This window comes from Lutra lutra, chromosome 14 (assembly GCF_902655055.1).
Source record: "Lutra lutra chromosome 14, mLutLut1.2, whole genome shotgun sequence".
In the NCBI taxonomy this organism is placed as follows: Eukaryota; Metazoa; Chordata; class Mammalia; order Carnivora; family Mustelidae; genus Lutra; species Lutra lutra.
In genome coordinates, this window is record NC_062291.1 from 49,083,780 (window position 1) to 49,096,245 (window position 12,466).

The 12,466-nt window shown below is 41.9% G+C and overlaps 1 protein-coding gene and 1 long non-coding RNA gene across 7 annotated transcripts in view; one reads left to right on the plus strand and one right to left on the minus strand.

Moving 5' to 3' along the window:
• Nucleotides 1-7,966, minus strand: part of LOC125084468 (uncharacterized) — a 28,814-nt gene extending 20,848 nt beyond the window's left edge. Inside the window, exons 1-2 of the long non-coding RNA XR_007122626.1 lie at nt 7,655-7,966; nt 2,006-2,103 (exon numbers count right to left, since the gene is read on the minus strand). This is a non-coding gene — a long non-coding RNA (uncharacterized LOC125084468). The remainder of the gene's footprint in view (nt 1-2,005; nt 2,104-7,654) is intronic.
• A 13-nt stretch (nt 7,967-7,979) lies between these two features.
• The window catches only part of LOC125084467 (WASH complex subunit 2-like), a 58,193-nt gene continuing 53,706 nt past the window's right edge, over nt 7,980-12,466 (plus strand). For all 6 annotated transcript variants that reach the window (XM_047701762.1, XM_047701765.1, XM_047701768.1 and 3 more), the window contains exons 1-3: nt 7,980-8,130; nt 8,235-8,357; nt 9,170-9,334. In XM_047701762.1, coding sequence (XP_047557718.1) covers nt 8,128-8,130; nt 8,235-8,357; nt 9,170-9,334 — 291 coding nt within the window. In that variant the 5' untranslated portion in view covers nt 7,980-8,127. The remainder of the gene's footprint in view (nt 8,131-8,234; nt 8,358-9,169; nt 9,335-12,466) is intronic.

Here is a 12,466-nt window from a genome sequence, read left to right on the forward strand (position 1 = left end):
AATTTATCAATTTTTCTTTATTACTCTGGATTTCAAGTCATAGTAAGACTTTCTCTACACTGAAGCTAAAGAGGAAATCATTCATGTTGTCTGCTAGTACTGCATGGTTTTGGTTTTTGCATTTAGATCCCTAATCCAGTAGGAATTTATTTTTATGTGAAGCATTAGGTATGGTTCTACTTTTATCTTTTCTCAAATGGTTACCCAGTTGTTTCAGCACTATTTTTTAGAAAGTCAATTTTTGCCCCAGTGGCTTGAGATGACCCTCCACCAATATTCCAAGTTTCCAAATGTGTCTGTCTATTTTAGGGCTTTTTGTTTTATTCTATTCTGCTGGTCTATTTGTCTACTCGTGCACTGATACTGCACAGTTTTGTTATAGAGGCTCTTTAGTGTGCTTTCTTGTCTGATAAGGCTAGACCTCCTCAGGTTTTCCTTTTCATTGTTTGCCAAAATATTTTTGCATATTTTTTTCTATATTGTATTCTTTTTTTTTTTAAAGATTTTATTTATTTATTTATTTGACAGATGGAGATCACAGAGAAGCAGGCAGAGAGAGAGGAGGAAGCAGGCTCCCTGCTGAGCAGAGAGCCTGATGTGGGGCTCAATCCCAGGACCCTGGGATCATGACCTGAGTCGAAGGCAGAGGCTTTAACCCACTGAGCCACCCAGGCGCCCCTCTATATTGTATTTTTGCTGAAAATGCATAATCTGCATTTAATCATGAGGAAACTGAGGGAAATTTTATACAAGAATTGGCTAATATTCTCCACAAAAAAAGGTGGAGGTCAGATCAGAAAAAATTTAATTATCTATAAGTAACTATTATATTTATAAAATATTGTAATATTATATATAATCAATCTCTTTGCCAAATGTAGGAGTTGCAGACTAGCTACTTTTGAAGCAAATGGGTGGGCAAAACTATCATGATACAGGAGCATTTCCTAGTAGTTTAGCTTTGATTAAACTGTCATTGCAGGAACTGGACTCCTAGGAAGATGACAATGTCTCCTGATAAGACTTGCCAACCACTTCTAGGAATGATGTTGGCATTACTTGGTGGTGCAGGCTGGATAGCCTGCCTTCTGATGTATTTGGGCAAGTAGCAGAGCCAAGGGGAGGCTGGATAAACATGTGGAAGGGTTATTTTTTTTTAATTTTTTATTTCTTTTCAGCGTAACAGTATTCATTGTTTTTCCACCACACCCAGTGCTCCATTCAATCCGTGCCCTCTCTAATACCCACCATCTGGTTCCCCCAACCTCCCACCCACCCCCCCCTTCAAAACCCTCAGATTGTTTTTCCGAGTCCATAGTCTCTCATGGTTCACCTCCCCTTCCAATTTCCCTCAACTCCCTTCTCCTCTCCATCTCCCCATGTCCTCTGCGTTATTTCCTATACTCCACAAATAAGTGAAACCATATGATAATTGACTCTCTCTGCTTGACTTATTTCACTCAGCATAATCTCTTCCAGTCCCGTCCATGTTGCTACAAAAGTTGGGGATTCATCCTTTCTGATGGAGGCATAATACTCCATAGTGTATATGGACCACATCTTCCTTATCCATTCGTCTGTTGAAGGGCATCTTGGTTCTTGTGGAAGGGTTATTTAATGTCATATAGTACTAAAACTCAAAGGTTTGCAGCTGATTTAAAGTTCCAACTCTTGAATCTTTATCAGGCTGTCCTAGAGTTAAAGCCTTGACTCACTCTCAAATTCAGAAAAAAAGAGCTCAATGATTAACAGAGGCAGGGAGAAAGAAAGGCTATGGTAGAAATGCATTCCTGACCACCGAGAAAGTGCGACTTGTTGACATATAAAGTCAGAGTTTGGTATCAGCAAGCAAAGCCGCTTGATTCCCATCAACTCATCAGCCTCTGTCACTCTGTATGTGGATCAGCTTTTCTGCCCAGGTCAGAGAGCAGGGATCTCTTAGAGGAGTATGTTGTACTTACTGTGGGGTGCCTGGTGTCTGGGTTTTCTGACATTTCTGACTCACCTCACGCAGAGCCTCTGAACTGCCTGTTCTTGGAGAAAATCTCTCAGGCACTTTAAATGACTGTTAGAAGAACCATGGCTTGCTCACTGGAGGGGCCTCTGTAAAATAAAGCAGGTTGGCTAGACTTTATTTTCAAGAAAGCAGAGTTAGAAAATCAATTCTTATGTATAACACATTTGATGGTCAACCTCAACCATGGATATTTAAAAAAAATTTTTTTAAAAATTTATTTATTTGGGGCACCTGGGTGGCTCAGTGGATTAAAGCCTCTGCCTTCGGCTCAGGTCATGATCCCGGGGTCCTGGGATCGAGCCCTGCATCAGGCTTTCTACTCGGCGGGGAGCCTGCTTCCTCCTCTCTCTCTCTCTCTGCCTGCCTCTCTGCCTACTTGTGATCCCTCTCTGTCAAATAAAAAAAAAAAATCTTAAATTTATTTATTTGACTGAGAGAGATCACAAGTAGGCAGAGGGGCAGGCAGAGAGAGAAGGGGAAGCAGGTTGCCTGCTGAGCAGAGAGCATGATGCGGAGCTCGATCCCAGGATCATGACCTGAGCTGAAGGTAGAGGCCCAACCCACTGAGCCACCCAGGTGCCCCAATCATGGGTATTTTAAAACTGGGGGTAGTTCAGTGTGAAATCTGAGAGCTATGCATTATAAAAGCATAAAAGCATGCACTCTCTTTTATTGCCAACTTTCTCAGCCTGTAATGCCCAAAGGTATAAAATTAATAATACTATAGAAAACATTAAACATTGTTTAATACCTTTGAATTCCTTTATTGAAAAGGCAAGCAGCTTGTTGTTTACACTATTGCGTATACATTGAATTAAGTTAGAAACTGTTATAAAATGAGATTTTTGTGATCATCCAGTATTTAAAAAATATTTCACATAAAGGCTACCCAGAATAATTACATGTACATTTTAAGAGCTGTAAACTCACCTTGCAGGCAGTAGTTTGCTGAACTAAACCAGGGGTTTCACAGAGATAACGAACAATGTCATAAATAATTTTGTGAGTCTTGTTAAAAAGAAATTGGTGGGAAAAAAAAAAGAATTTGGTGGGGTGCCTGGGTGGCGAAGTTGGTTAAGCGTCCCACTCTTGGTTTCAGCTCAGGTTGTGATCTTAGGGTCATGAGATCAAGCCTTGCATCAGGCTCTGCGTTCATTGCAGAGGCTGCTTGAGATTCTCTCTCTCTCCCTCTGCCCCTCCCACCCGTTCTCTCTCTCTAAAATAACTAAATCTTAAAAAAAAAAAAAAAAGAAAGAAAAAAAGAATTTGGTCAAGGGGTGATTGGTAAAATATATCTTGTAGCTAAGAAATCTAACTTGAAGAGTTATAGAATTTGACACTGTTGGAATATAGTTGCACACATTTGCTGCTCACGCTTCATATACTAGTGCAAAATGATAATAGTGGTAGTAATTTGGCTTCAATTTGGCCATACTACCAGATATAGAATTAATAAGGCACTAAATTAATTAATTAATTAAGTACTAAATTAATTAAGTACTAAAATAATACTTTAAAAATAATCATAACTGGGGCACCTGAGTGGCTCAGTTGGTTAAGTGTCTGCTTTCGGCTCAGGTCATGATCTTGGGGTCCTGAGACTGACTCTTGCATCAGGCTCCCTGCTCCGTGGGAAGTCTGCTTCTCTCTCTCTCCCTTTGCCCCTCCCCTGTTTGTGTTCTCTCTCTCAAATGAATAAATAAAATCTTAAAAAAATCATAACTACCATTTCTTTAAAAAAGCATGTAATTTACAGTTAGTAGACTTATTAAATTGGGTCAGAACTATATTACTGGATTCTTAGGTTTGTGAGTTCTCATAAAACAAAACTCAAAAGTCCTCTAGAATAATCAAACCATAGAGGGGTAGCAATACACGCACAGGAACTGAGGGCTTGGTTAGAGATAGTTGGTAACAATCCCAAATTCTCATGCTGTAGTTACACCATTTGTATCACTCATTACTTAGAAAACCAGCTGGATTTAAGCACTTTTAGTTATGGGTCCAAATTCATTTACATATATTAAATACTGAAGCTATGGTACAGATCTTGTTAAAAATGTCTTGCCTCACACTGTAATGTAAAACATGTGGTATTTAACACTGCTTGTATGAATTATATCAATGATAAAGAATTTGGATAAATTGAGGCTTTTAAAATTAGTATTATTGTTGTTACTTTTTCCATTGATATTTGCAGCTTCAGCAATGACTTTGTGAAACTGTGTCTTAACAGTGAACAGTTCTGTAGCTTTGAAAATGCTGGGTTTTCAGTTGTTTGGATTTTTGTTTGTTTGTTTAGAGAGAGAGAAAGAAAGAGTGCACACAGGGGGCGGGGAGGGGAAAGAGCAGTGGGAGAGAGAGAGAATCTTAAGAAGGCTCTAAGCCTAGCACAGAGCTGACCCAGGACTTGATCTCATGACCCTGAGGTCATGACCTGAGCTGAAATCAAAAGTTGGTCACTTAACTGACTGAGTCACCCAGGCACCCCTGGATTTTCGATTTTAAGGCAGATTTTGTCAGTGACTTTTCTCTTATTAAATCCTCTAATATTAATGAACAATTCATTAAATTATTAGGAAATAATATATATTATATTGGATTGTAGAATGCTAAGAAGTTTATGTCTTCAACAAAATTGTTAGACCTGTCCCTGACTTTGTGCAATATCCACATTATAGTCATTCACTGAAAAATAAAGACAAAAATATGCCATTGTTTCCACTATGTGAAAAATAAAATCTTGTAAATCATAAAACATCCCTACTCTTATTACAACTACTCAAAAGATTGTGAGCTTATCAAAATGCACATGAAAAAAGTTTTTTGTTTTTTTTCTAAAGTAGGCTCCACATACAACACGGGGCTTTAACTCATGACCCTGAGATCATGAGTTGCAAGCTCTACCTGGTGAGCCAGCCAGGCACCCCAAAACAAGTTTTACTATACTGTAAAATGGGTAGATTTATCTGAATTCTCAGGCATGGTTACGGCAGGGCAAGAATTCTCTAACAAATTCAGTAAAAAGCATGACTCAGAAACATTTGAAAAGGTCTATGGGAGAAGTGCCAGTAATGACTGTAGGATTCAACAAAGACAAGAAGAGGATTTCAAGATAGCACCATCCCAGGGAGGCTAGAAAGCCTCCATCAAGAGCATAGTGGCCACCAGTCTTGGCAAGAGTGGGGACAGCTTTTCCAGGACTGGAAGAAGGGAGCATGTAGCCTATTGTTTTTGTTTTCCTAGCATCTCTTATCTCTGCTTTTGGTAAAAGTCCCAAATTTTTGTTTGGGGACCCACTTAGAGGTGGGAGGAGTGGGAATATGATCTAAGGGAAGCCAATCAGATTCCATTTATCTCAGGAATTTGAAAGTTCAGAAAAGAAACACAAGAGGGGAATTGATTGGACCTTTGTCATTCTGGTGGCAGTGGCTCAAAGGGGACTCCTGAGTTCCTGTGGTCTATGCCCTTCCCAAGCCCTGCCTGCTTAGTTTTTCCTTAACTGTGAGTTCTGTAGTTTCTTTCCCCCAAATTCAATTTTGTCAGTTTTCCAATTTCTGTTCTGTACAAATAAAGAGCTGTATGAGATACAGAGCATCAAGAGTGTGTACACATCAAGGTGTGTATACATAGAAACATTTTAAGCATGAGGTGGGAAGGGAAAGTCTGTTCTCTCCCGCAGAGGCAAGTGGGGTAGATAATATGAAAAACGCTATGAAGTTATGGAAAGGAGCTAATCAAGGATAAGTATAAAGATCAAGGATAAGTAAAAGGACTGCTAATCAGGGCTGAAGTTTTAGCCATATTTGCAGAATATAATTTCTAGTGATTTCATTCGGAAACCTTGGTTTGGGAAAGGAGAAAGGACATAATTGGACTGATTCAAAGTTAGGAGCTAGCAGGGCTATGTGTCAGAAGGTTGACATGAGGATATTAAAGAACTTTCAAGGGAAGTTGATGGCTACTATCATATATGTTATGCAGAACAGGGAAAGAAATAAAGCTAAGAAGGTGGCACTGGGGGAAAAGGGGGAAAACTGAGGGATGAGGTTTGGGCTCGTTGAGAACAGACTAGGGAATAAAAGAAAGACCTTAAAATTTAAGAGGCTGCTCTGTTGCAGTCCAGATTTAGAAGTAAGAAAATCAGGTGATAAGAACTGGGGTGCAGGTAAGTGAGGGAGTCTGAGAACTGGGATATTGATCAAGGTTATTAATACACATTGAGCCCAGGGTCATTAACTGACTACCTAAGTTGATGATGTCAGATGAGATGCAAGGGCAGTAACTGGCTCACCTAAATTTTACCAACCAAACTGTAAAGGCTTTTGTTTCGTTTTTATGGAATGAGGCATTCTACTACAAGGCTGGTAGACAGCCAGTTAAAAATAGAGTTCCCTTAAGAGAGTAAGATGAGATACAGTATAACATAGTGGTTAACAGTGTAGGTTCCTGGCTCTGATTCTCTGCCAATTGTCTAACCCTCAGGAACTTATCTTTCTGTGCCTCAGTTTCTTCAACTATAACATTAAGATAATAGCACCTACTTCACAGGGTCTTGTGAGAATTAAAATGAATTAATATGTATAAAGTGTTTGGTCAATACTCAGCACTTCATAAATGTTAGCTACTACTATTAAAGGGAGACAGATATAGAAATAAATTATAATACAATGTAATACTTTACGATATTTATACAAACATATAGAAAACAACAGGGGCAATTAAACTGTACTTGAAATAACTGGGCACATTTTCACTGAGGTGATGGAAGCAAAAACAAAAGAAAATCCAAGAGTTGGACAAAGAGCATAGGGACAGTGTAAGATCCATGTTTAATACTCACCAGAAGGCAGGAATTGTGCTAGCTGTTTTTAGAATATCACCACATTTAAGGGCGCCTGGGTGGTTTAGTCATTAAGCATCTGCTTTTGGCTCAGGTCATGATCCCAGGGTCCTGAGCCCCCCATGGGGCTCCTTGCTCAGCGAGAGCCCTGTTTCTTCCTCTCCCCTGGCTTATGTTCCCTCTCTTGCTGTCTCTCTGTCAAATAAATAAGTAAAATCTTAAAAAAAAAAAAAAAATCGCAGGGGTGGGGGTAGGGAGAGGGTGGTTGGGATATGGACATTGGGGAAGGCATGTGCTATGGTGAGTGCTGTGAAGTGTGTAAACCTGGCGATTCACAGACCTGTACCCCTGGGACTAATAATACATTATATATTAATTAAAAAATAAAAACAAAAACAAAAACAAACAAGTGAAGAACCTTAAAAAAAAATCACATTTAATACCTGAGAACAGACTAGGGAATAAAAGACATGTATCTTCCTTTTCCTGAGGAGGAACGCTAACAGAAGTTAAATGACTTGCTCGTGGGTTGGTCTGGCACAAGAAGAACTCAACAAAGGGAAAAATCTGGATCACTCAGCGTTAGCGGGGAGCTGGGAGAACTGAAGATATACTCGTAGCAGGGATCAGATTATAAAAGATTTTGCTTGTCTTATGAGAAGTCTGGACTTCAATCTGTGGACAATGCCGAGTGAGTAAAGGCTTTTAATTAAGCAGGACCTACACAACGAGTTGAAACCGAGCAGGTCAGCAGGGATGGTGATGGTCAGACTGGTCCATCCTCCTCCACTTACTGAGCGCCAAGGCGCGGACCCAGCGAAGGGCAGCGGAGTTGCAACCAGGAAGACACGCAGTTGGGAAAGCTTTGCTTCCTCCCACGAAGGCCGGAGCCCCTAAACGGGTTGTTTCACAGGTTCCTTTCGGGGTTCCTTTCTGGAGAGGAGCCGGGCACGCAGCGCGCCCCACAGCCACCGCCTGCGCCCTCCGGCTCCACAGCAACCCGACCACCAGCGCCCCCAGGCGTCCGCATCCTCTCTTTCTCCCCGCTTCCATCTTAGCCCAGCCGCAGGCCTTCCGACTCAACTCCGAATCCGTGGCCACTTCTTTTTTCCGCCGGCGCGGCACATCCGGTCACGTGCGAGCCCGGTCACGTGACAGCCGGTCACGTGCCCGGGCCTCAGGGTTCGGGTCTCCGCTTTCGCAACCCTGCGGGCCTCGGCGAATACCGTGGTGGCTACCCCGGAGCTCGCCGAACTGCACCGCCGGGATGGTGAGGGCGGAGGGCGGCGTGCAGCGAGCAGGGTTGGGTCGGGGCCGGGCTGGGGCCTCCGTCTCCTCGAAGCTCAGCCCTTCTTTTCATCCTTCCCGCTGCAGATGAACCGGACGACCCCCGACCAGGAGCGGGCGCCGGCGTCCGAGCCCGTGTGGGAGCGACCCTGGTCGGTGGAGGAGATCCGCAGGAGCAGCCAGAGCTGGTCGCTGGCGGCTGATGCGGGCGTGAGAGGCGGGGCCCAGGGACGGGAGTGGAGGTGGGGGGCGCCTGGGGTGACGCGCAGCTTGCTAGCAGAAGAATAGGAGCCCCGAATCCTTCTCCACCCGATCTATCCCGCTGTCTCTGTTATTTTTAATAACACGCCCCTTCTCTATATCAAAAACGCCACGGTGGCGGACCCTAGGCACCTGGGCGGGGGCGGGCTTGTCGTCCTTAGCTGGCTGAGTGCCCCCACTTGGACTGCAGCTCAGACGCGGGGTTCTGTTCCTTGTTTGGGTTTTCCAGCGGTGCACCCACCTCCATCTTAAGGGAGGCAGATGGATTTTCTCTGCGCCCGGGATTGCTAGGGCACCAGTGAGGCCATTCCACGTTGGGACCCGGACTGTATGGGGAGGTAGACAAACCGCTGTGTGGATCTCCTGCAGTGGGACTTTAAAGGCCTGGGGCCCTAGAAGCTCGGAACTGTGATTCTAAAGTCCCATATGAATACATTTTTTTTTTTTTTAAATAAGAGTGGTGGTTTGTTATTTCGCTCTTCGTCTGAGATTTCTGAAGAACGATAACCAAACAAGACTTTAAAATTTCTCCAGATATGAGATAGCAAGTGTCCGTCCATTCACTCCTTGCCACTGTTGTGATGAGCTGTTTTAATGTTTTTCCCTGCTGCTTGGTCTTGGGTACTGTCAAAAGCAGCATCCATTACATTCCAGCACACACACTCAAAGTTGAAAAGAAAATGGGTTCTTTTTTCTTTTGACCCACAGAGCAGACACATGTGATACTGATATTGCTGTATTTTTTTTTTTTTTTTAAATAGCTGCTACAGTTTCTACAGGAATTCTCACAGCAGACTATCTCTAGGACCCATGAAATCAAGAAACAAGTGGATGGACTAATCCGGGAAACTAAAGCCACAGATTGTCGTCTTCATAATGTCTTCAATGACTTCCTTATGCTGTCTAATACCCAGTTCATTGAGAACGTGAGTAACGTAGTTGTATCAGACTTACAAATAATGCTTTTTGGAGAAGCGAGAGTCCTGTTGTGATACTTAGTGGCTTCTTATTAGGTATCCTCTTCAATTTTGATGAATGTAGGGGTTCTTGGGAATTGAAGCTTCTTCCTCTAGGATTAATGCCTTTTTTTAAATTAGTAAAATTTAGGGGCGCCTGGGTGGCTCAGTGGGTTAAGCCTCTGCCTTGGGCTCAGGTCACGATCTCAGGGTCATGGGATAGAGCTCCGCTTTGGGCTCTCTGCTCAGCAGTGAGCCGGCTTCCTCCTCTCTCTGCCTGCCTCTCTGCCTACTTGTGATCTCTCTCTCTCTGTCAAATAAATAAATAAAATCTTTAAAAATAAATAAATAAATTAGTAAAATTTATTTTTTCAAGCTTTAAAAAAAACCTAGTGATACAGTTTTTCTTATTTCTAGTTTTTTCATCCGTTTTTAGTTTTAGTTGTGCTGACTTGGATGGCATTCCAAACAAGCCTTTTCGTGGACATGTTCTGTAAGGAGAGCTGTACACCAAGTCTGATCCTCTGGGCACCAAAATGTGGCTGCAATATTGACTGTGTCCATCACGTTCTGATAAGTTATATTAAAGGCATGCGTGTGCCTACTTGGAATAGTCTTTTTTTTTCTTTTTGTAATATTGATTAACATTTTGTTTCAATGGCTGAACCTGTGATAGGGAGTCAGCTCTAAACAGAGTATTGAGCTTTGAGCCATGATTTTTCACTATATATGTATTGACTTTCTAAGTGCTAGGTCCTAGGAATACATAGGTAAGTTAGCTAGGCCTCTCTTTGGAGAATACCACAATATTCCATAATAGTGTAATTCCCGAATAGAAAGAAAACAAATGTGGCTAGAGCCCAGTGAGTGAAGGGGAGACTGTTAAGAGATGAGAATGGAGAGGAAGCTTAGTTAAGCGCTTCTCTGTGTCCATTGGGAGGTTAACTTCCTGAGTGTCAGCCTTAAATAATCTGCCAAAAGAGGATTATTAAAGTAGCCTATTTCCCGAGATTGTTAGATGTAAAGTATTAGAAAGGATTTTGAAAATTGCAAAATTATAAAAGCCCGAGATTCAGAACTGTGACGAGAGCCAAATATTGTCATGCAGGTATCTTATGCCACATAGTAATGCGTTTTTTTTAGTAGTTCATGTTGAATAACCACTACCGTTTTTGGGAAACTGTATAAAATAAGGATTTAGTGAAGGAGTTAGAGATCTCTTTGCCAGTAAGTTTAAGATACTGCAAGTGTTCTAGTAAACTCTGTAGTCAGCTTTTGGCCATCTGTGTAGAATGTGCGTGCTTGGTTCTGAGCATCTTTCTCACTGGCAGATGCAGTTTACAGGTGTACGCAGCCCCATTTCCTTTTCATCAAGCCACATATAGTCTCCTTTTGAGTATACTTGTTTGCCCTCATTCTGTACCTTTCTTGCTGGGTCAGGTGTTCAGCTCTTCTCTGCAGTCAGTGCTGGAGCCCTAGAATGGGCAAGGAGTTGAATCGGAAGGGTCCCTTTGTACCCAATGTGCCTGTATCCAGGCACCCACATTCAATTGGTACCCAGTTGAATTTTGTGGAGTAGGGGTGGGCATCATAAACTATTTTTTTTCTGAATCACAGTCTTCATGTCATACTTATCTCTCACTTAGCTTGTTAATTTCTGGCCAGGTTTTTTTAGGTTTTGAGTTTTCCTTGATCTAGCGGGTTTTTTGGTTCTTGTTGATTTTTTTTTTTGTAGTAGTTCTTTATTTCTGTTCACTTCTTGGATGCCCTTTTTTCCATACGGTTTTCCTTTGCCTTAGTCCTTAAGCTTCTTCCCCTTCCATTCTGCAGCCAGAATTCCCCTCTCAGTGTGCTTGTTTTACTGCTTCTCATACCTCCCTGTAATGCCACGTGTTACGTGGCCTTCTCATTCGTGGCAGAACATAATGATGTGAAGGGTGCAGCTGATGCTTAATAAAACTGTGGAAAAAAATCTACGTATGTTAAGACACTTTGCAGTGATTTAGCTTTTTATGTTTACTTCAAACCCTGACACTGGTGCTCATGTATTACAATTCTGGCTTGAATGATGGTGCCATTTAGTTTCACGGTAGTTTATTAGAAAGTTATTCAAAATCACAGGTAGGTTTCTGGGTTTTAGTAGTTAACCTCAGAAGCAGGTACCCAGGTTGAAAAATGCATTACAGAATTAGTGAAATTTAAGAGCAATCAAAACTTTCTAGGACAATAGAAATTAGTACCTTTAGTAAAGGCCCAAGAGGGGACTCTGAAGGAGGAGATCTACTAATTAACAGTGGCATGTTATCAGAAGGGAACAGAATTCTTAAGGTTTCATTAACCTATTAATTTAAGAATTTTGTCCTGAAACATTTAAGTGACCTAGAGATGACTTTTTTTTTAACTTAATTTTTTTAGTAATCTCTACACCCAAAATGGAGCTTGAACCTATGATGCCAGGGTCACGAATCGCATGCTCTTCTTCTTCTTTTTCTTTTTTTAAAGATTTTATTCATTTATTTGACAGACAGAGATCACAAGTAGGCAGAGAGGCAGGCGGTGGCAGGGGGTTGGGCAACAGGCTCCTCGCTGAGCAGAGAGCCCAACACAGGGCTTGATCCCAGGACTCTGAGAGCATGACCCGAGCTGAAGGCAGAGGCTCAACCCACTGAACCACCCAGGCACCCCAAGAGTCGCATGCTTTTCTGACTGAACTAGCCAGGCACCCCAGAAGTGATTTCTTCAGTGCCCTTCTTATTAGTGTAATTTCATATTTATTGATATAATTTGTTGTGTCAAACTACGCTACTAAGTCAGGCCCCACATTTGTTCTAAATACTGTATTCTTTGGGCCCAGCACGTCCCTGGTTTGTAGGACCCTAGAGAATTTCTGAATGAATGAATGAGAGAACACATAAATGAAAAGGACCAGGGCTGTTTATAATCTGTTAAGAAGTCCTCAGCCCCTGGTTCCTTTTCACCAGTTTACCACCATATCTCTGACCCCATCTACCCAAATGAAGAAAAGATCCTTTGAGGGGGAAATACTAAAGATATTTACAATCTGGGAATAGCTACCTGATTTAAAAATTATCAAGAAACACA